The sequence below is a fragment of the Nuphar pumila genome, chromosome 13 (genome assembly GCF_984573655.1).
Source record: "Nuphar pumila chromosome 13, dmNupPumi1.hap1.1, whole genome shotgun sequence".
NCBI lineage: Eukaryota > Viridiplantae > Streptophyta > Magnoliopsida > Nymphaeales > Nymphaeaceae > Nuphar > Nuphar pumila.
In genome coordinates this window covers 9,062,429-9,082,500 of record NC_143261.1, presented here as the reverse complement: position 1 = coordinate 9,082,500, position 20,072 = coordinate 9,062,429, and the positions used below count along the sequence as shown (strand labels likewise).

The 20,072-nt window shown below is 38.6% G+C and overlaps 1 protein-coding gene across 1 annotated transcript in view; it reads right to left on the bottom strand.

The window, feature by feature from the left end:
* The window catches only part of LOC149817696 (glyoxylate/hydroxypyruvate reductase HPR3-like), a 20,233-nt gene extending 313 nt beyond the window's left edge, over positions 1-19,920 (bottom strand). Inside the window, exons 1-2 of the mRNA XM_089985089.1 lie at positions 19,470-19,920; positions 1-278 (exon numbers count right to left, since the gene is read on the bottom strand). The exon at positions 1-278 is cut by the window's left edge and continues 313 nt beyond it. Coding sequence (XP_089841215.1) covers positions 1-278; positions 19,470-19,916 — 725 coding nt within the window. The 5' untranslated portion in view covers positions 19,917-19,920. The remainder of the gene's footprint in view (positions 279-19,469) is intronic.
* Positions 19,921-20,072: the final 152 nt, after the last annotated feature.

Sequence of the window (20,072 nt, the reverse complement as noted above, 5' to 3'; positions counted from 1 at the left end):
GCCCCTCGTCCTATGTTGATCACCACTCCATTCTTCCCCAGTGCAGACAGCACCTCCTTGTCAACAATGTGGTGTGTCTCTTCCGTCAAAGCGCATGCCAATACAAGAGCATCACTTTCCGCAGCGAGATCACGCACCTCAGCAAAATAGGTGAAAGGAACCAAGGGTTTCTTAGTTCTTGAACTGTATGATATAATGCAGCCGAAGGCCTCTAGCCTTCTTGCAATTGCTGAACCAATTCTCCCTAGGCCAACTATGCCTACACGCTTCCCTCCTACCTGCACAGCGTTGGCTGTCTTTAGTGAAGAATAAAAAAATTTGTAAGCACACATGCATGTACATGAAAATTGCTTCTAATTTGAATTAACATGAAATTTTTTTGGCTAGATGATAAATGACCAGGTAAATATGAACCTCATTAATTTAAAAAAATCCTAGAAAATCAAGAGAAATCAAGAGACTTAAAAGGCACAACATTTGGCACTCTCGCACTTCCCTGCCTCTTATTGCAACAACTCCAATGCATGGTGTGATCAACGTAAACCAAAATCCCCGCTTGCGGTATCCAAATTCCAAACAATTGTGTTTGCTTTTTACACGAAGCTGCTTAGTTATGACTTATGAGAGAGACCTAACCAGCAAGCTATCTCATTATACCTTGCTTTTTAAGAAGTTTAAATATTAAGAAATCGCATTTTCTGACTAGAATGGTGATCATAAATATAAGAAAAAATTACAAAAACAAGCTTAACTTTTAGCATATTTTCAAACACATGCCTAACTTTTGAAATATTACAGATACACTTTAAGTAGCAATGAATAGAGAAGAGATCATCAAATCAACAAAAAAAGTAAGGATGAGTTTTAGTGCAGGAAGTACTATCCATGTCAGAGAGAGAGAGATGTACATGAAAATCCTAAAATTTATGAAAGAATAACACAACTTTTATTGGGCTTCAAATCAAGTCAGGTTTGATTTCAGTTTGGGTTGACTTGGGGACCTGAGGTTGAGACCACTCAGACCGGAACCCATCCCAAAATACTTAAATAGGTCTGCATTTTTGCAATGATCGTATTGACTCTATAACAACGTGAGGCAGATCAGGATCAGGATTTGTTCTAGTGGGCCAGCCCAGCGGGTCACGCATGTACCGGGTCGAGAAAATTTTTGCCAGCCCGAGTTTTTGTAACAGTGGAGGAAAAAAAATATTGTAGCCCCAAGGGGTTTGGTGCAGTGGAGGGGGCGGTCAGAATTTCATTCCCATGAGTGTCAAACTCTTTGTATTAATGAGGGCAAGGGCTACGCCATGGGTTTTGATCATGCATATATTTCACATTTTATTCATCTTATTTTATGCATGATTCAGTAAAAAAATTGCGTTAAAAACTCATTTTTATCGTTAGTTTTGAGAAACCGCATTAGAATTGAAAATATCAGAAAATCATGCATTTCAAAGCTTGCCCTACGTTTTTAGTATTTTTTTATTAGTTTAGAATTTTCTTAATTATAGTTTAGTTAGATTAGGTTGTAATTAGCTAATTTTAATTAGTTTAGGAAGTTTTGATTTTTACATAAACACGTTTTTAATAAGAACCTCTTTTTAAAAATTGGGATTCGGCTAGGAGGGTGCCGCACCCGCGTCGACGCGACTCGACGCGGGTGCGGGTGCGGGTGCCGCACCGGGTGCGGTCAACTCGATCCTGGGTGCGTTGACCGCACCCAGGATCATTAATGTCCATTTTTAAAAAAAAAAAATTTGCCCAAATGGGCTTCGATTTTTTTTTTAAAAAACTTTATGCTAGTCTGTCAGCTGCTGACAGACTAGCATAAAGTTTTTCAGTTTTCACGCACAGCTGCTGACAGCAGCTGTCAGCACAGCTGTCTGTCAGCTGCTGACAACAGCAGCAGCTGCCTGTCAGCTGCTGACAGCTGCAAAGTTTAAAAAAAAAACCCCGCCTATTCCCCAACCCCCTTTTTAAAAAAAACCCTGCCTATTCCCCAACCCCCTTTATATATATATATATATATATATATATATATTACTTATTACATTTTTGCCCCTGCCGCACCCCCGCACCCGAGTTTTTTGGAAGTGCCGAATCCCCGCACCCGCACCCGCGCCCGCACCCGCACCCATGTGACATAGTTAAAAATCTATCGAACTCTTTTTGAAAATTAGTGTTTTAACCTAATTATAGTAGTATAAATAGGATTCTTTAAGCATGGAAAATCGTTTTTCCAATTGTTGAAAAAATGCCCCCTTTGCTCCCGCTCTCTCTTATTCTCTCTCCTTGCCGATTTCTCCCTCTCTTTTCTTCTTCTTCTTTTTTTTCTTCTTGCTTCTCTCATCCAATCCGACGTCGGCAACCTTTTCTTTTTGTCAGGGAGGCGTGCATTCAACTGGGATTAACCATCTTCTGTTCTGGTTTTAATTCAGTTATTTTGTTTTAATGGCTTTAAGTTTACATAGTTTGGTTCAAGTAATTAGTTTGTTACACCAGTTAGATCTTTATTTGGTAAATAGTTAGTTGGTTATTAATCTTACATTTTAGTTTCATAGCTAGTGTTAATTAATCTCTTGCATAGCCGATTAGCTCATTCTTTATTGATAGCAGCAGTTCTTGTTGATGCTTGTTAATAATTAGTTAGTTTGTTATTTCCTTTTGGCATTTATCTAGTTAGGATAAATAGTTTTAACTCTTGATGTATGATTTTATTGCACTTAGTTGCTAGTTATTAATGTTAAATTAGTTAGTTAAATTCTTGATTCTTGTTGGTAGTTGAATTAGTTCTTGATTGTTAGTTAGGTTGTTTTACTATTTTGTCATTTAGTGTTAGTTTGTTATTAGTTTATTCATAGTTAATTACTTGTTATTAGTTTGTTATTAGTTTGTTTTTAGTTAGTTTAAATCTTGTTCTTGTTGATTTTTTTTGTCATTAGCTATTAGATTTTTTTGTTTAGTTCCATTCGTACTGCTCTGTTTTGTTTTTTATTCGGGCAAGGAACAGTGCGGACGTGCAGTGAAGCCCTTTTCGTACCCTCGAAGAGCCCTCTGAAGTCCCCTCAAAAGGCCTTTCAGGCCCTCAAGGAGCCCTCTGATTTATCAAACCATACAAAAGGGGCAAAAAGGGGATGGACTAAAGACTTGAAACACTGAAGACACTTTCTTTTATTTTTAGAATAGGCTTTTATTTTATTCAATTCAATTCATTTGGGTTTGTAATAAGGCACTTTATTTTTATTTGCTTAAGCCATCTGCAGGGGCAGCACTCTCTTGTTTATTTAGTCAATTAATCTTTTATTTTTCAAGGTAATAAAGCGTAGTTTAGATTGTGTGCTTGAATGCAAAGTATTACCCGTTCCCTTAGTTTGACCCAGACTCCACCACTCGTGCGAGCTGGTTTTTATGATTTGATGCACGATTTGCACAAACGTTTTTATTAAAAATATTATTTTAAAATGCTTTGTTAAAAAAGTTGTATCAAATTTTTGGTGTTGTTGCCTTCTTCGTATATTCTCAGAGCCCCTTTTCCTGAGGCCTTGGCCAAACCGATTGATTTCGGCAAGTATGAGGTGTGCATGCACGAGATGCTTGACATGTTCAAGCAGGTTCACATAAACATCCCCTTGCTTGACGCCATCCAACAAGTGTCTGGTTATGCAAAGTTCCTCAGAAGAGAAAAGTGAGGTCGTTGCCCAAGATGATCTTCTTGACTAAGTAGGTGAGCTTCGTGTTTTGGCACCAAGCCTCACCCAAGCTCAAGGATCCTAGGGCACTGATCATCTCATGTGTTATAAGGAACATGACTATCGAGCATGCATTGCTCCATCTTGGGGCAAGTGTGAACATTTAACCGGGTTTCCTGTATGACACTTTTGGGATTGGGGATCTGAAGCCCACGGCTACTGTCTTGCAGTTGGCTGACAGGTCTACCAAGCATCCACGAGGAATCTTGGATGATGTGTTAGTTAAAGTCGAGGACTTATACTTCGGTGTCAATTTTCTTGTTCTGGACATGAAGGGTACTATTGTCGCTTACCAGATCCCCATCATTTTGGACAGACCGTTCTTGGCTACTGTCCATGCTCGTATCGATTGTCATATTGGGGCGATGGAGGTTTCCTTCGGCAATAAGCGATTACGATTACATATCTATGATGTTGCCACGAGAGCGACAGGACATGGCGATTGCCTCCAGGTGACAGACGTCACAGGGAAGATATTTGATCCACAGTTAGATGTGTGTCTTGCTCGTTGTTCAGTTTATGGCTCTCCATTCTTTGAGACTAGTATCTACAGGGAGACTAAGCTCCATCCTTTCAGGTTTTAGAGTCATTGTAGAATTTATAGGGGTAGAGTTAGAGGAAATATAGTGCACAATGTCACAGATGACACTCTTTTCCTCAGAGCCCCTAATTGAGTATGACTTCACGTCCATTGATCTCATGGACGATGAAGGGTCTCCAGAGATCCGTCTAGCTGAGGACGTAAAACCTAGTGCTTTATATGAGGCAACCTATATTTCTGATGTACTATTAGTAACCTTAGTAGTTTTCTGTTTTTAGTTAGTCTTCTTCTTTCGTGAGCATGAATGATCGAGCATGTAGGCATTGCATTGTTGAAATATTTTTCTTAGTTGCATAACAGGTAGACAGGTGGAATCTATGCCGAACCACTCATATGCCGTATCAGGTAAGGTTTCACAGTGTTGATTAGGTGACTTCTACCCCTTTTCTCTCACTTATTTTTGTTCTCATAAGCATTCATATAGTTTCGTGCAAGCAAAGAGGAGTGTCACTGAGGACGGTGTCATTCAAGCATGGGGGAGGGTGTAGTTTGCACACCCAATTTTTTGTCTTTCTACTTGCACTTTTGATGACAACTCATAAAATTTGGGCTTTTAAGGAATGAGTTTGAACTTATACGAATGTTTTACATAATCTAATATTTTTAGAGAATTTTTAAGCCCCCATAAAATTTTTTCCTCACACTGATCTAGAAAAACATGGTTGTTTATGTGGATTTCAACAAAATGGAGAAGGATGCATGTTAGAGTTTATTTTGAATCATAAGTATGAATATGCATATTTTATTTTTGAAAAAGTAAGCAAATGAACAACATTGAAAAAGAAGAGCTCAAAAAGTAAAAAAAGTGCATACGTTTAGTTGTTTGATCTCTTTGTATTCCCTAGTAGCTAGGCTCAGACGCAAGTTGAAGTGTTTGATTCCCATGTTGAAAAAGATAACAAAGAAAGTCACTTCTTTGTCTAAGTTAATATCTGTGGACTATTTTGTTCGAGCAAGTAGAGCCTAAGGGATGTTTACACCTGGTGCCCTAAATCCATCTGGCTCGGGAGCTACCGGCCCGAAAGCCCGTTATACAGGTTTTATAGAGAAACTAATAGATGTTGACACTGCACATGACAAGAAGCAGACTATACGTAAAACTATGAAAATTGAAGGTCTAGTGACTTAACCGATTAAGTCTGAGGGGTACTTAGTATCTGGTACACTAAGGTCGTTTGGCCTGGGAGTCACTGACCCAAAGCTCGTTATATGGGTGACGAAAACTGTAAATTTGATATAGTGCTCAACAAAAAAAAGAAATAAAAAATGTGGAAAATTAAAAATCAACAAAAAGAAAAAAAACATAAAAGAAAAAGTTCACCGCTTAGATATAATTATTGAGAAAACCTGTGCAGAAAGCATATAAATGAGGATTAGTAAATAATATGTACATATCTGATTTTATGAGAATAAAGCATAAATAATTATAATATTTAGAAAAGTAAAAGAAAAAGTTTTATTCTGTAGTGGCATGTAAAAGACTCTAATTATGTTTTGAAAATGTAATGGCATGAAATATTTGTAAAAACAAACTTCTCAATTGCCTATTGGTTTTGAAGTTGAATTTTTATACATACATGACATAGATGTGTGTGGGTCGCATCACTGCAAACCCTCATGAGACCTTACTTGTCCACTGCGATAACCCAGGGGTTAAAAAGGCTTGTTGCATATGCTAAATGCAACCATGATTCCTATGAAAGTGAGTTAGGCTTTTGTGTTTATTAGTTTAGTATTTTTTATTTTTGCTTCAATTTGCTCGAAGACTAGCAAACGATTAGCATGGGAGAATTTGATCATGTATATATTTCACATTTTATTCATCTTATTTTATGCATGATCCAATAAAAAATCACGTTAAAAACCTAGTTTTATCGTTAGTTTTAAAAAACTGCATTAGAGTTGAAAATATCATAAAATCATGTATTTCAAAGCTTGCCCTGCATTTTTAGTGTTTTTTTATTAGTTTAAGATTTTCTTAATTATAGTATAGTTAGATTAGGTTGTAATTAGCTAATTTTAATTAGTTTAGGAAGTTTTGATTTTTAGAGAAACACGTTTTTAATAAGAACCATTTTTTGAAAATTATTGAAAATCAGTCGGACTCTTTTTGAAAATTAGTGTTTTAACCTAATTATAGTAGTATAAATAGGATTCTTTAAGCAGGGAAAATCACTTCTCCCATTGTTGAAAAAATGCCCCCTTTGCTCCCTCTCTGTCTTCCTTCTCTCTCTTATTATCTCTCCTTTGTCGATTTCTCCCTCTCTTTTTTTCTTCTTTTTCTTCTTGCTTCTCTCATCCAATCCGTCATCGGCAAGCTTTTCTTTTCATCGGAGAGGCGTGCGTTCAACTGGGATTAACCATCTTTTATTCTCATCCAATCTGTCAGAAGCGAATCATACAGTTTGCTTCTTTCTCACCCGTTTCACCGTAGTTTTAGGTTTTGCATAGCATTGCAAATAGTTTTATTTGATCATTGCATCATCTGCTAGTTTTCTTGCATCTGAAAAATAAAAAGACAAAAAAATTATAGATTTCGTTTTAATCCAGTTAGCCGTTTCTTGATATTTTTATTATTATTTTTTTAGCCAAATAACATATTTTAATCCATGTCATCTTTTCTTAGTAGACAGTTATTTTATTTGGTCCCAACATATTTTTGTTCGTTGTTCATTACTTAGACTAGCTTAAAAATAATTTTTTTTAGTTTAGTGGATCTTTTCATTTGTGTTAGTCATTAGCGTTTTAGCATAACTACATTGTTTTCATCGTGTTTTGTTGTAGCGTTATATCACATAGTATAGGTTAGAGTTAATGTCATTCACGATATTTCGGATTTGTTTATAGTGTTTTACATTAAAGGTTATTTAGTTATTCAGTTTTAACGAGTTGCATAGTTTGTATTAGCCGTAGGTTAATTTTTTTTACAAGTGATTCAAGTATAATGTGCTCTACGAATTTGTTTATTTTCCTATTTTGTTTGTTAGTCATTGTTACTTCCTTGCATTAGGTTGCGTGTTATGATTAGTTCAATCAATTAATTAACTTAGGTTTGGCTAAAGTTCATGCGGTTAATGAGTCAAGTAAAATTATTTTTATCAGCGTACATTCATGTCTTTAATGATTAGATACTTTCCCTCTGGTTTCAATTCAGTTATTTTGTTTTAGTGGCTTTAAGTTTACAAGTTTGGTTCAAGTAATTAGTTTGTTACACCAGTTAGATCTTTATTTGGTAAATAGTTAGTTGGTTATTAATCTTACATTTAGTTTCACAACTAGTGTTAATTAATCTCTTGCATAGCCGATTAGTCCATTCCTTATTGATATCAGTAGTTCTTGTTGATGTTTGTTAATAATTAGTTAGTTCGTTGTTTCCTTTTGGCATTTATCTAGTTAGTTTAAATAGTTTAAACTCTTGATGTACGATTTTATTGCTCTTAGTTGCTAGTTATTAATGTTAAATTAGTTAGTTAAATTCTTGATTCTTGTTAGAAGTTGAAATAGTTCTTGATTGTTAGTTAGGTTGTTTTACTATTTTGTCATTTAGTGTTAGTTTCTTATTAGTTTATTCATAGTTAGTTACTTGTTATTAGTTTGGTTTTAGTTAGTTTAAATCTTGTTCTTGCTGAATTTTTTTTGTCATTAACTATTAGATTTTTCTGTTTAGTTCTATTCGTACTGCTCTGTTTTGTTTTTTATTCCGGCAAGGAACAGTGAGAACGTGTGGTGAAGCCCTTTTCGTACCCTCGAAGAGCCCTCTGAGGTCCCCTCAAAAGGCCTTTCAGGCCCTCAGGGAGCCCTCTAATTTATCAAACCATACAAAAGAGAACAAATGGGGCAAAAAAGGGACAAACTAAAGACTTGAAGCACTGAAGACACTTTCTTTTATTTTTAGAATAGTCTTTTATTTTATTCAAATCAATTCATTTGAGTTTGTAATAAGGCACTTTATTTTTATTTGCTTAAGCCCTCTGCAGGGGCAGCACTATCTTATTTATTTAGTTAATTAATCATTTATTTTTCAAGGTAAAAAAGAGTAGTTTAGATTATGTGCTTGAATACAAAGTATTCTCCGTTCCCTTAGTTTGACCCAGACTCCACCACTCGTGCGAGCTGGTTTTTATGATTTGATGAATGATTTGCACAAACATTTTTATTGAAAATATTTTTTTAAAATGTTTTGTTAAAAAAGTTGTATCAAATTTTTGGCGTTATTGCCTTCTTCGTATATTCTCAGAGCCCCTTTCCTTGAGGCCTTGGCCAAACCGATTGATTTTGGCAAGCATGAGGTGTGCATGCACGAGATGCTTGACATGTTCAAGCAGGTTCACATAAACATCCCCCTACTTGACGTCATCCAACAAGTGTCTGCTTATGCAAAGTTCTTCAAAGAACTTTGCACACAGAAGAGAAAAGCGAGGTTGTTGCCCAAGACGATCTTCTTGACTAAGCAGGTGAGCTCCGTGTTTTGACACCAAGCCCCACCCAATCTCAAGGATCTTAAGACATTGATTATCTCGTGTGTTATTGGGAATATGACTATCGAGCGTGCATTGCTCCATTTTGGGGCAATTATGAATATTTTGCCAGGTTTCCTGTATAACACTTTTAGGATTGAGGATCTAAAGCCCACGACTACCGTCTTGTAGTTGGCTAACAGGTCTACCAAGCGTCCGCGAGGAATCTTGAAAGATGTGTTAGTTAAGGTCGAGGACTTCTACTTTCCTATCGATTTTCTTGTTCTGGACATGGAGGGCACTGCTGTCGCTCACCAGATCTTCATCATTTTGGGCAGACCGTTCTTGGCCACTGCCCATGCTTGTATCGATTGTCATACTGGGGCGATGGATGTTTCTTCCGGTAACAAGCGGTTACGATTACATATCTTTGATATTGTCACGAGAGCGACAGGACATGACGATTGCCTCCAGGTGACAGACGTTAGAGAAAAGAGATTTGATCCACAGTTGGATGTGTCTTGCTCATCGTTCGATTTATGGCTCTCCATCCTTTGAGACTAATTTCTACATGGAGACTAAGCTCCGTCAATTCAGGTTCCAGAGTAATTATAGAATTTATAGGGGTAGACTTAGAGGAAACATAGTGTGCAGTGTCACAGATGATACTCTTTTCCTCAGAGCCCCTGATTGAGCATGACTTCACGTGCATTAATCTCAAGGACGATGAAGGGTCACTAGAGATTCGTCTGGCTGAGTACGTAAAACCTAGTGCTTTATGAGAGGTAGCCCACATTTGTGATATACTATTAGTAGTCTTAGTAGTTTTTTAGTTTTAGTTAGTCTTCTTCTTTAGTGAGCATGAATGATCGAGCATGTAGGCATTGTATTGTTGGTATATTTTTCTTAGTTGTATAACAAGTAGACAGGTGGAATCTGTGCAGAACCATTCATATGTTGTATCAGGTAAGGCTCCACAGTGTGGATTAAGTGACTTCTACTACCTCTTTTCTCTCAGTTATTTTTTTTCTCATACGCATTCATATAGAGGGAGTGTCACAGAGGACAATGTCATTCAAGCATGGGGGAGGGTGTAGTTTGTACACCCAAATTTTTTTGGTCTTTGTACTTGTACTTTTGATGACAACTTATAAAAATTGAGCTTTTAAGGAATGAGTTTGAACTTATATGAATGCTTTACATAATCTAATGTTTTTAGAAAATTTTTAAGCCCCAAAAAAAAAATTCTGACACTGATCTAAAAAAATATGGTTGTTTATGTGGATTTCAATGAAATGGCGATAGATGCATGTTAAGTTTATTTTGAATCATAAGTATGAATATGCATAATTTATTTTTTAAAAACTAAGCAAATGAACAACATTGAAAAGAAGAGCTCAAAAAGTGAAAAAGAGCATACGTTTAGTTGTTTGCTCTGTTTGCATTCCCTAGTTGTTGTGATCAGACGCAAGTTGAGGTGTTTGATTCCCATGTCAAAAAGGATAACAATGAAAGTCACTTCTTTGTCTAAGTTAATATATGTGGCCTATTTTGTTCGAGCAAGTAGAGCATGAGAGGTGTTTACACCTAGTGTCCTAAAGTCATCTGGCTCAGGAGCTACCGGCCCGAAAGCCCGTTACATAGACTTTATAGCGAGCCTAATAGATGTTGACATTGCACATGACAAGAAGCAGACTATACGTAAAACTATAAAAATTAAAGGTCTAGTGACTTAAGCGATTAAGTCTGAGGGGTACTTAGTATCTAGTACACTAAGGTCGTTTGGCCTGGGAGTCACTGACCCAAAACTTGTTACATGAGTGACGAAAACTGTAAATTTGATATAGTGCTCAACAAAAGAAAGAAATAAAAGGTGTGGAAAATTAAAAATCAAGAAAAAAAAGCATAAAAGAAAAAGTCCACTACTTAGATATAATTATTGAGAAAACATGTGCATAAAGCATATAAATGAGGATTAGTTGTAAAACCCATGTTTCTTTTTTAAAAAAAAAAATTGTATTGGACCAGGGCCGGGTCGGGTCCGGACCCGACCCGACCCGGGCCCCTTTTCATTAGGGTTTTAGTAACCCGACTCAGGAAGAGGATTTTAAATCCTCTTCCCGATCGCCGCAACACCCCCCCCCCTCCACCTGCGATTTCGGGGAGATAAGGGGAAACCCATTGTTCATCGCCCCCCCCTGTGCCTTTAAGACCTGTGTAGGAGGGCGAGGGGAGGCACGCCTCCCTTTCGCAGCCCTTCGATCCCCTCGCGACGACCCCCCTCCTCCTTTGTTGCGCTCGCCACCAGCGTCGTCGCTGCGACCCACGCCGACGTCGGCCACCGCCTCTCAGGTACGCCTCTTCTCCTCCCTCTTCTTCTCTCTCTTCCCCCCCCCCCCTTTCTTTGTCACCTCGCCGGGAGGCCGACAGGCGGCGCACGGCCCTTGCCGCTCCCCCCCTCTCCTCTGTGGCCTGCGAAGGGGTCGGCAGGAGGTTGGTGGCTGCTGTCGCCCCGGTCTCTCTCTCTAGCAGGGGTTAGTCCCCCTGCCGCCTCTCGATCACCGGTAGGCAATGCCCCTGCCGCTTCCTGTTTGCCGGCAGGCAGGGGCTCGCCCCGCTGCCTCTAGGGTTTTGGCGCGCAGGGGTAGTGCCCCTGCCGCCTTCCTGTCTCGGCTGGCAGGGGCAATGCCCCTGTCGCCCTTTGTTTTGCTGGGCTGGCAGGGGCTTGCCCCCTGCCGCATCTTGGCTTCTAGGAGGGCAGGGGATATCCCCCTGCTGCCCCCTTGATTCTCTGCACGCAGGGGCGTGTCCCCCTGTCACCCCCGTCCCGAGCTCTCTCCCTCTCTCTGTCGGCAGGGGTTGGCCCCCTGCCTCCTTGTTGCTGTCGGCAAGGGCTAGCCTTGCCGTCTCTTGGTTGTCGGCAAGGGCTCAGCCCCTACCGCTTCATTGTTGTCGGCAGGGGCTGCCCCCTGCCGCATCGATGCTGCCGGCAGGGGCTGGTCCCCTGCCGTCTCGTGCTGTCGGCAGGGGCTGGCCCCCCTGCCGCTTCGATGCAGTCGGCAGGGGCTGCCCCCCTGCCATCTCGTTGTTGTCGGCAGGGGCTCGACCCCTGCCGCTTCGCTGTGGTCGGCAGGGGCTGGCCCCCTGCCGCCTCGCTGTTTTCGACAAGGGCTCATCCCCTGTCGCCCCGCTGTTGTCGGCCGGCAGGGGCTCGCCCCCTGTCGCTTTTCTGTTTTCGGCCAATAGGGGCACACCCCTGCTGCCTCTCTCTTTTTCGATCGACAGACCTGACTTCTTTTCTTTGCATGATAAATAATGTAGCGTTGAATACTCATACTTTTGCAGACTTCGTATCGAACCCCGCTCTGGCTCCGCGGCCTGAGCCTCGTATCATCTACACTCGTAGACGCACGCAGCTGCACGACATCCCAAGGTAGGGTAAAGTCGTAGAAAAGGGCAATAAATGAACCTATTTAAGTTGAAATAATTAAGATGCCCATGCTAGATATGCATAGATTTATATTGCTTCTGCATTGCATATTTTCTTGTCTGCATATTTATGAGTCAAGGTATGATTTTACTCTTTGAGTATTAATTTGCGTATTTGCTTATGTGGTTGAAGGTGGTTTCATACTTTTTGCAATACTTATACCCTTAATTGCTTGCATATATACTTGCATGTACGTTCCTATGGGTCTATGTACAATTTCATTCTTCGATCATTATTTTGCATAGTTGCTTATGAGTTGTGGTTTCGTATTTCTTGAAATACATATGCCCTTGTTTGCTTGCATACATTTTTGCCTGCACGTTTCCTTTGAGTGAGGTACGACTTCGTGTCTCGTGTATTACTTAGGACCTTATGTGTTTGCCTATATAAGTGGTCAATGTATGGTTTTGGTACCTCGTGTGTTTTTATGTGCTTTTCGCTCGATGTGCGGCATTGTAAGTCGAGAGTTGCTTGTTGTCATGTTGTAATCTGCATATGCTCACACTTATGGTAAATATGTACTTACATAAATGTAGTCTTGTGCCTAACCTGATTTCAGTTGTTTTCAAAACACTAGAAGTTGCGCTTGTGCGCTATAGTTCTTTTAAAGAGGATTTCCTTCTGCAAACCCAGTACTCTTCAAAATGCACAGCTTTTGCAAAGTTAAGTTTTAAGTCTCGCAGGATTGCGAAGTCACATTTGGGTCCTCCCAAGTCCACACACTTGGGAGAAATGTTTTATAACCTTGATTCAAGTTGCGGCTCAATTTAAATAACCCCGATCAGGGGCATGAGCCTATGAATGAGTGGGGTTCTGTTGAAGGACCCATTCTTCATTTATCAATATAGTGTCGCATGTCGATACTAAGATAAATTTTGGATGCAAGATTGATAGTATTGTGCCTTGTGTGAATGACTTAATGTGGCATTGTGGCTTTTAAGGATGAATCGTGTCAAATGAGCACTCCTATATTCTTTGGATCGTTATGAAGTTGTGTGTTGGGTGTTCCTTTTGAGAAGCCTACGCACCTCCATTTTTGGTGTAGCGTACTTTTAGTCATGCACGACGTGTTAAGTACTTTGATGATCGGACGAGAGATCCGAGACAACCTTGTATCATGAAATATGCAAAATATTTTTGAAATGAATTCAAGACTTATCTTGCCAAATTGTGTTGGGTTACTTCTTTTGCAGATAATATCTGTTGGGGTTTCTTTGGTGAAATCATATCCCTTTCATCGTAGTCGTACTTTTGACAAGTACGTCTTCTTACGTTGCGATGATTGGATGAGTAGGTTGTGGCAACCTTGATGAGTGCAAATAACAAAATGTTGAGATCACCTAAATAAGTGATGATTTCCGCCTTCACCGGCAAGATACTCGAGTTGTGTCGAAAGACCAAAGTATGTAGAATGGGTCTTCAGTTAACTACCCCTGATGTAATCATTCGAACCGCTGACTCCTGTCAAGAGAGAGGACGGGAAGGTACAAAAACTTCGATGGACAAGTCATTAATGGCAGTTACGAGCAAAAGACTCGGCTTCTCCAGTCATCGGAGTTAGGAGAAGGGGACTACTATAATTATCTTAGGTGGTAGCTCTCCATGTTTGGGATGCATCCATTGTTTATGCTGCTTTGGGGATTTCTCTCTTGGTCACTGACCGTCCCCTTAAGTGCGGACTCAGTCAGCTATCCGGGTTATCATAAAATACAGCATAATAAACCCCCGGATCAGTCTAGGTTGTTTCTAGAGTCGTGCCTTGTGCGTACCCACTTGGCCAGTTAATATCGAAACATAATTTCAATCCGATCACACAATTTGTTGAGTAATACGCGTATGAAAGTTATAGTGTACAACAGGTTCAATACTTATGGAATTGTGTGTGTGTGGTTGATGAAGCCTTGTATTTTGCTAGTTAAATTTCTTATGCAGTTATTTGCTTATAATAATTAGCCTACTTGTGCCAGTGAAACGCTTGTAATAGTTTTAGCATTTTGCTCATGATAGTTGCTCCATGAATCTGTTGAAACTAAATTGCTATATAATTGTCTGTCTACTTGACATATTAAATTATTTTGCTTAACTATGTTCTATATCGTCTTGTATGTGCACCTACCACTTTTTAGTGAAACTGACCCATTTTATGGGCAAGTGATGCATAGGTGATACACTCTGCAATGACACGATGACGCGATGAGATCAAGATAGAGCTCTTTCCCTGACGTTTCGCTCCTGAGGACATGTTGGTAAATTTGGTATAAAGTGTATTTCAAAATTCCTCTTTTTATTGAGTTACTAAAATTGTTTTAGTAAACTTCTTATTGGTTTCAACAAACAAATTCTAAATCATTGAAATTGCATTTTAAAACCCTTTGATTTCAATAGTTGTGCGGAATTCGGTAAAGGAAAGTTTACGTTGTAATGCGCTCAAGGTCCATCAACTTTTTGTTTTAAAAATATCATTTTCCGCTGAAGTACTATTTAGACTCTGATAATTTTATGATTTCAAAGCTTTCTAAACTATTCTAAAAGTTACAAGTCCTGGATTTTTGGGGCGTTACATTAGTAAATAATATGTACATATCTGATTTTATGAGAATAAAACATAAATAATTATGATATTTAGAAAAGTAAAAGAAAAAAATTTATTCTCTAGTGGCATGTAAAAGACTCTAATTATATTTTGAAAATGTAATGGCATGAAATATTTGTAAAAACAAACTCCTCAATTGCCTAATGGTTTTGAAGTTGAAGTTTTATACATACATGACATAGATGTGTGAGGGTAGCATCACTGCAAATCCTCACGAGACCTTACTAGTCCACTGCGGTAACCCAGGGGTTAAAAGGGCTTGTTGCGTATGCTAAATGCAACCATGATTCCTACGAAAGTGAGTTAGGTTTTTGTTTTGATTAGTTTAGTATTTTTATTTTTTGCTTCAATTTGCTCGAAGACTAGCAAACGATTAGCATGGGAGAATTTGATCATGTATATGTTTCACATTTTATTCATCTTTTTATGCATGATTCAATAAAAAATCATGTTAAAAACCTATTTTTATCGTTAGTTTTGAGAAAATGCATTAGAATTGAAAATATCATAAAATCATGTATTTCAAAGCTTGCCCTGCGTTTTTAGCATTTTTTTTATTAGTTTAGGATTTTCTTAATTATAGTTTAATTAGATTAGGTTGTAATTAGCTAATTTTAATTAGTTTAGGAAGTTTTGATTAGAGGAACATGTTTTTAATAAGAACCACTTTTTGGAAATTATTGAAAATCAGTCGGACTCTTTTTGAAAATTAGTGTTTTAACCAGCATGGAAAATTGATTTTCCCATTGTTGAAAAAATGCCCCCTTTGCTCCCTCTCTCTCTTCCTTCTCTCTCTTATTCTCTCTCCTTGCTGATTTCTCCCTCTCTTTTCTTCTTCTTCTTCTTCTTCTTCTTCTTCTTTTTCTTCTTGCTTCGCTCATCAAATCTGTCATCCGCAACCTTTTCTTTTTGTCGGGAAGACATGCATTTAGCTGGGATTAACCATCTTCTCTTCTCATCCAATCCGTCGAAAGCGGATCGGCCGGTTTGCTTCTTTATCTCCCGTTTCACCGTAGTTTTAAGTTTTGCATAGCATAGAGCATAGCATTGCATATAGTTTTATTTGATCATTGCATCATCTATATATTCATATGATTCAATTTAGATAGTTTAGTTTTCTTGCATCTGAAAAATAAAAAGACAAAAACATATAGATTTCATTTTAATCCAGTTAGTCCTTACTTGATATTTTTATTATTTTTTTAGCCAAATAACATAGTTTAATCTTTGTTGTCTTTTCTTAATAGACAGTTATTTTATTTAGTCTCAGCATATTTTTGTTCGTTGTTCATTACTTAGACTAGCTTAAAAATAAATTTTTTTAGTTCAACCGATCTTTTCTTTTGTGTTAGTCATTAGCATTTTAGCATAACTAAGTTGTTTTCATCATGTTTTGTTGTAGCGTTATATCACTTAGTATAGGTTAGTATTAATGTCATTCACGACATTTAAGTAGTTTAGTTCAGATTTGTTTATAGTGTTTTACATTATAGGTTATTTAGTTATTCAGTTTTAGCGAGTTGCATAGTTTGCATTAGCCGTAGGTTAATTTTTTTTACAAGTGATTCAAGTTAACGTCATCTACTAATTTGTTTCTTTTCCTATTTTGTTTGTTAGTCATTGTTTCTTCCTTACATTAGGTTGTGTGTTATGATTAGTTCAATCAATTAATTAACTTAGGTTTGGCTAAAGTTCATGCGGTTAATGAGTCAAGTAAAATTATTTTTATCAGCTCAATTCAGTTATTTTGTTTTAGTGGCGTTAAGTTTACAAGTTTGGTTCAAGTAATTAGTTTGTTACACCAGTTAGATCTTTATTTGGTAAATAGTTAGTTGGTTATTAATCTTACATTTAGTTTCACAACTAGTGTTAATTAATCTCTTGCATAGCCGATTCGTTCATTCCTTATTGATATCAGTAGTTCTTGTTGATGCTTGTTAATAATTAGTTAGTTCGTTGTTTCCTTTTGGCATTTATCTAGTTAGTTTAAATAGTTTTAACTCTTGATGTACGATTTTATTGCTCTTAGTTGCTAGTTATTAATGTTAAATTAGTTAGTTAAATTCTTGATTCTTGTCAGTAGTTGAATTAGTTCTTGATTGTTAGTTAGGTTGTTTTACTATTTTGTCATTTAGTGTTAGTTTGTTATTAGTTTATTCATAGTTAGTTACTTGTTATTAGTTGTTTTTAGTTAGTTTAAATCATGTTCTTGTTGAATTTTTTTTATCATTAGCTATTAGATTTGTTTATTTAGTTCTATTCGTGCTGTTGTGTTTTGTTTTTTATTCGTATAGAGAAGTGTGCAAACGTACAGTGAAGTCCTTTTCGTACCCTCAAAGAGCCCTCAGAGGTCCCTAAAAGGTCCCCTCAAAAGGCCCTTCAGGCCCTCAGGGAGCCCTCCAATTTATCAAACCATACAAAAGGAACAAAGAAGGGACGAACTAAAGACTTGAAGCACTGAAGACACTTTCTTTTTATTTTTAGAATAGGTTTTTATTTTATTCAATTCAATTCAGTTGGGTTTGTAATGAGGTACTTTATTTTTATTTGTTTAAGCCCTCTGCAGGGGCAACACTCTCTTGTTTATTTAGTTAATTAATCTTTTAATTTTCAAGACAATAAAGTATAGTTTAGATTATGTGCTTGAATACAAAGTATTTTCCTTTTCCTGAGTTTGACCCGGACTCCACCACTCGTGCAAGCCAGTTTTTATGATTTGATGCATAGTTTGCAGAAACATTTTTATTGAAAATATTGTTTTAAAATGCTTGATTGAAAAAGTTGCATCAGGTTTACACTGTTGGGAAGGAGACAGTAAATATGGCAAGTTGAGCCAGTGCGACTAGGTTTCCGATCTCAATGGTATTTTTTGCGTTCTTTATTAAAAAAATGTAAAAAATGATTTGGGTTCGATTGCATAACAACCCAAATCCGAGATCAACACACAATATATATAAAGTGAGGGGCACAACATTGAGGGCCAATGTTGGGGTGTGCACACAAAAAGTGTCAAAAATGAGTCTTTAGGTCATGACTGCAACTAAATTTTCTTTTTTAGCACGATCAATGCGCTAGGCACGTTTGATCGCATCCAGAGAAGGGCCTCCACCATATATATATATATATATATATATATATATATTTATTTATTTATTTATTTATTTATTTATTTATTTTTAAGCATACCTATTGACTCTAAAATTTTGTTCTAAGAGATTACTATTCACCTTAGAAAAAATTATAAACTAAAAATACAAAATTACAATTTTTAATCCCAATAAATACTCTCAAGCAAAAGATAAAACTATTGGGGCTAATATTTGCTACCTCATGGGTAAGGAACCTTTAGCCAAAAACTGTAATTATTTTTTTCATTTGTTCGATATATAACCCTCAAAAAGTAATCGACATGTTTTGTTTAAAAAAAGCCAGCCCTTGTATCATGTTTTTTTACGTGTATATAGGGATTTCATTGGAGTTGAAATTTAACAGTATATAAAATTTCAATCTTTAAAAAATGGTATGTTTACATAAATCCTATTATTTTACAAGGGTTGATTCCTATTATTTTAACCCTGCTGACCATATTCATTAAGCTGATTTAGTCAAAGCAATCTCCTTCAATAAGTTCTATAACTATAAAATTCTTTACCCAGTAAATACGTTTCCTATCTGTTGTAAGCAAATCAAGTGCATGTGCATATTGACTTACGCTTCGAATAATTAGTATAGTGCTTTATTTGTGTAGTATATGAACCAAGAAAAACAAAAGGCCAGAAGAAATAGTGCTTAGCTAGTAGAAGCCAAAAAAGAAGAGTCGTGTTTATGTACGTTATTTGCAGGACACAGATCACGTCATTCGAGGGTATCGGCCGTCGATCTGTGTCCTCTGATGCTCGCCACGTGGCGAGCAACTTTTAGGGTTACCCTTTAAATTATGTCGTTAACATTTGGTGTAAAAAAAAAAAAGGAAAATGCGATCGCCGATCCCTCCCGACGGAATCCCTCGCTGGGCTGCCGCGGCACCTAGCCATGGCCGCCCAGCAATTTCAAATCCTAAAGCTCTTCTCCAACGGCGGAGATCCCTCGGGAAAACCCTCTCGCTCCTCCTCCAGGTTCTTCCCTTCCTCTACAGCGCCATCGCCCTTGCTCCCTCCGCCCTCTTCCTCCTCTCCCTCGGCGGCGTCCTCGTCATTGCGACGCTGACCTTCGACCTTGTTGTTGCCTACTTCCTCGACTCCTTCAGCCTCAACCAGGTCGCCTTCTTCCTCGTATGGTTCTCGCTCATCGCCTCCCAGATCACCTTCCTCTTCTCCGGCGGGCACGCCGCCTTACACTTCTCAAGCAGCCTGCCGGTACCGTTGCAGACGGCCCAAACGTGGCTCTCACTGACGGTTGCCTCTTAATCCATTTATACATTTATACATTAATTTATCATCGGCGCTTCAATGTGGAAGGGGTGGTAACGATAATATTGATAAAATATCGGCATATTCACGATAATATTGGTAAAATATCAGCACTGACCGACTGACGCCTGAAAAACTTCAGAACAAAACGTTGCAAGAAGGAAGCTTACCTTGCAAGAAACAGGGAGTTGGCAGAAACCAGGCGTTGACCAGAGGCCTCGCCGGAGGAGGCGGTCGGAGGCGGAGATTCGGCGGAGGAGGTCGAGCAGGAGGCTGACAGCGTAATCGGCGACGTCTTCGGTGAACACGTCGCCGGCGTTGGCGACGACGATGCCTCTGCTCCTGCAGGCGAGGAGGTCGATGTGGTTGACGCCGGCGCTGGTGGTGAGGACGAGGCCGAGGGAGGGGAGGCTCCGCAGGAGGGCGTCGTCGACCGGGACGAGGCCGGCGACGAGCATGGCCCGCACGTCGCGGCAGCGGGAGATGAGGAAGGCCTCGCGGGACTGGTCTGACTCCCAGGGCTTGAGCAGGCGGAAGCCGTGGGACTCGAGCCCGTCGGCTAGTCGGCTGATGGGGAAAGTTTGGAGGAGGAGAACCGTTTGCCGCTGCTGGTCCATCAGTCCCGCCTGCCCTTTTGCCGTTAGGTTCTGGAGTCATCTTTCTGCTTTTATCAGTTTTTCCTTTCTTTTTTTCTTTTTTTCTTTTTTTCTTTTTTTAAATGAAGGCCGGGAAAACACCCACGGAATATACGGTCTGTCCCAACAGTGTTAACC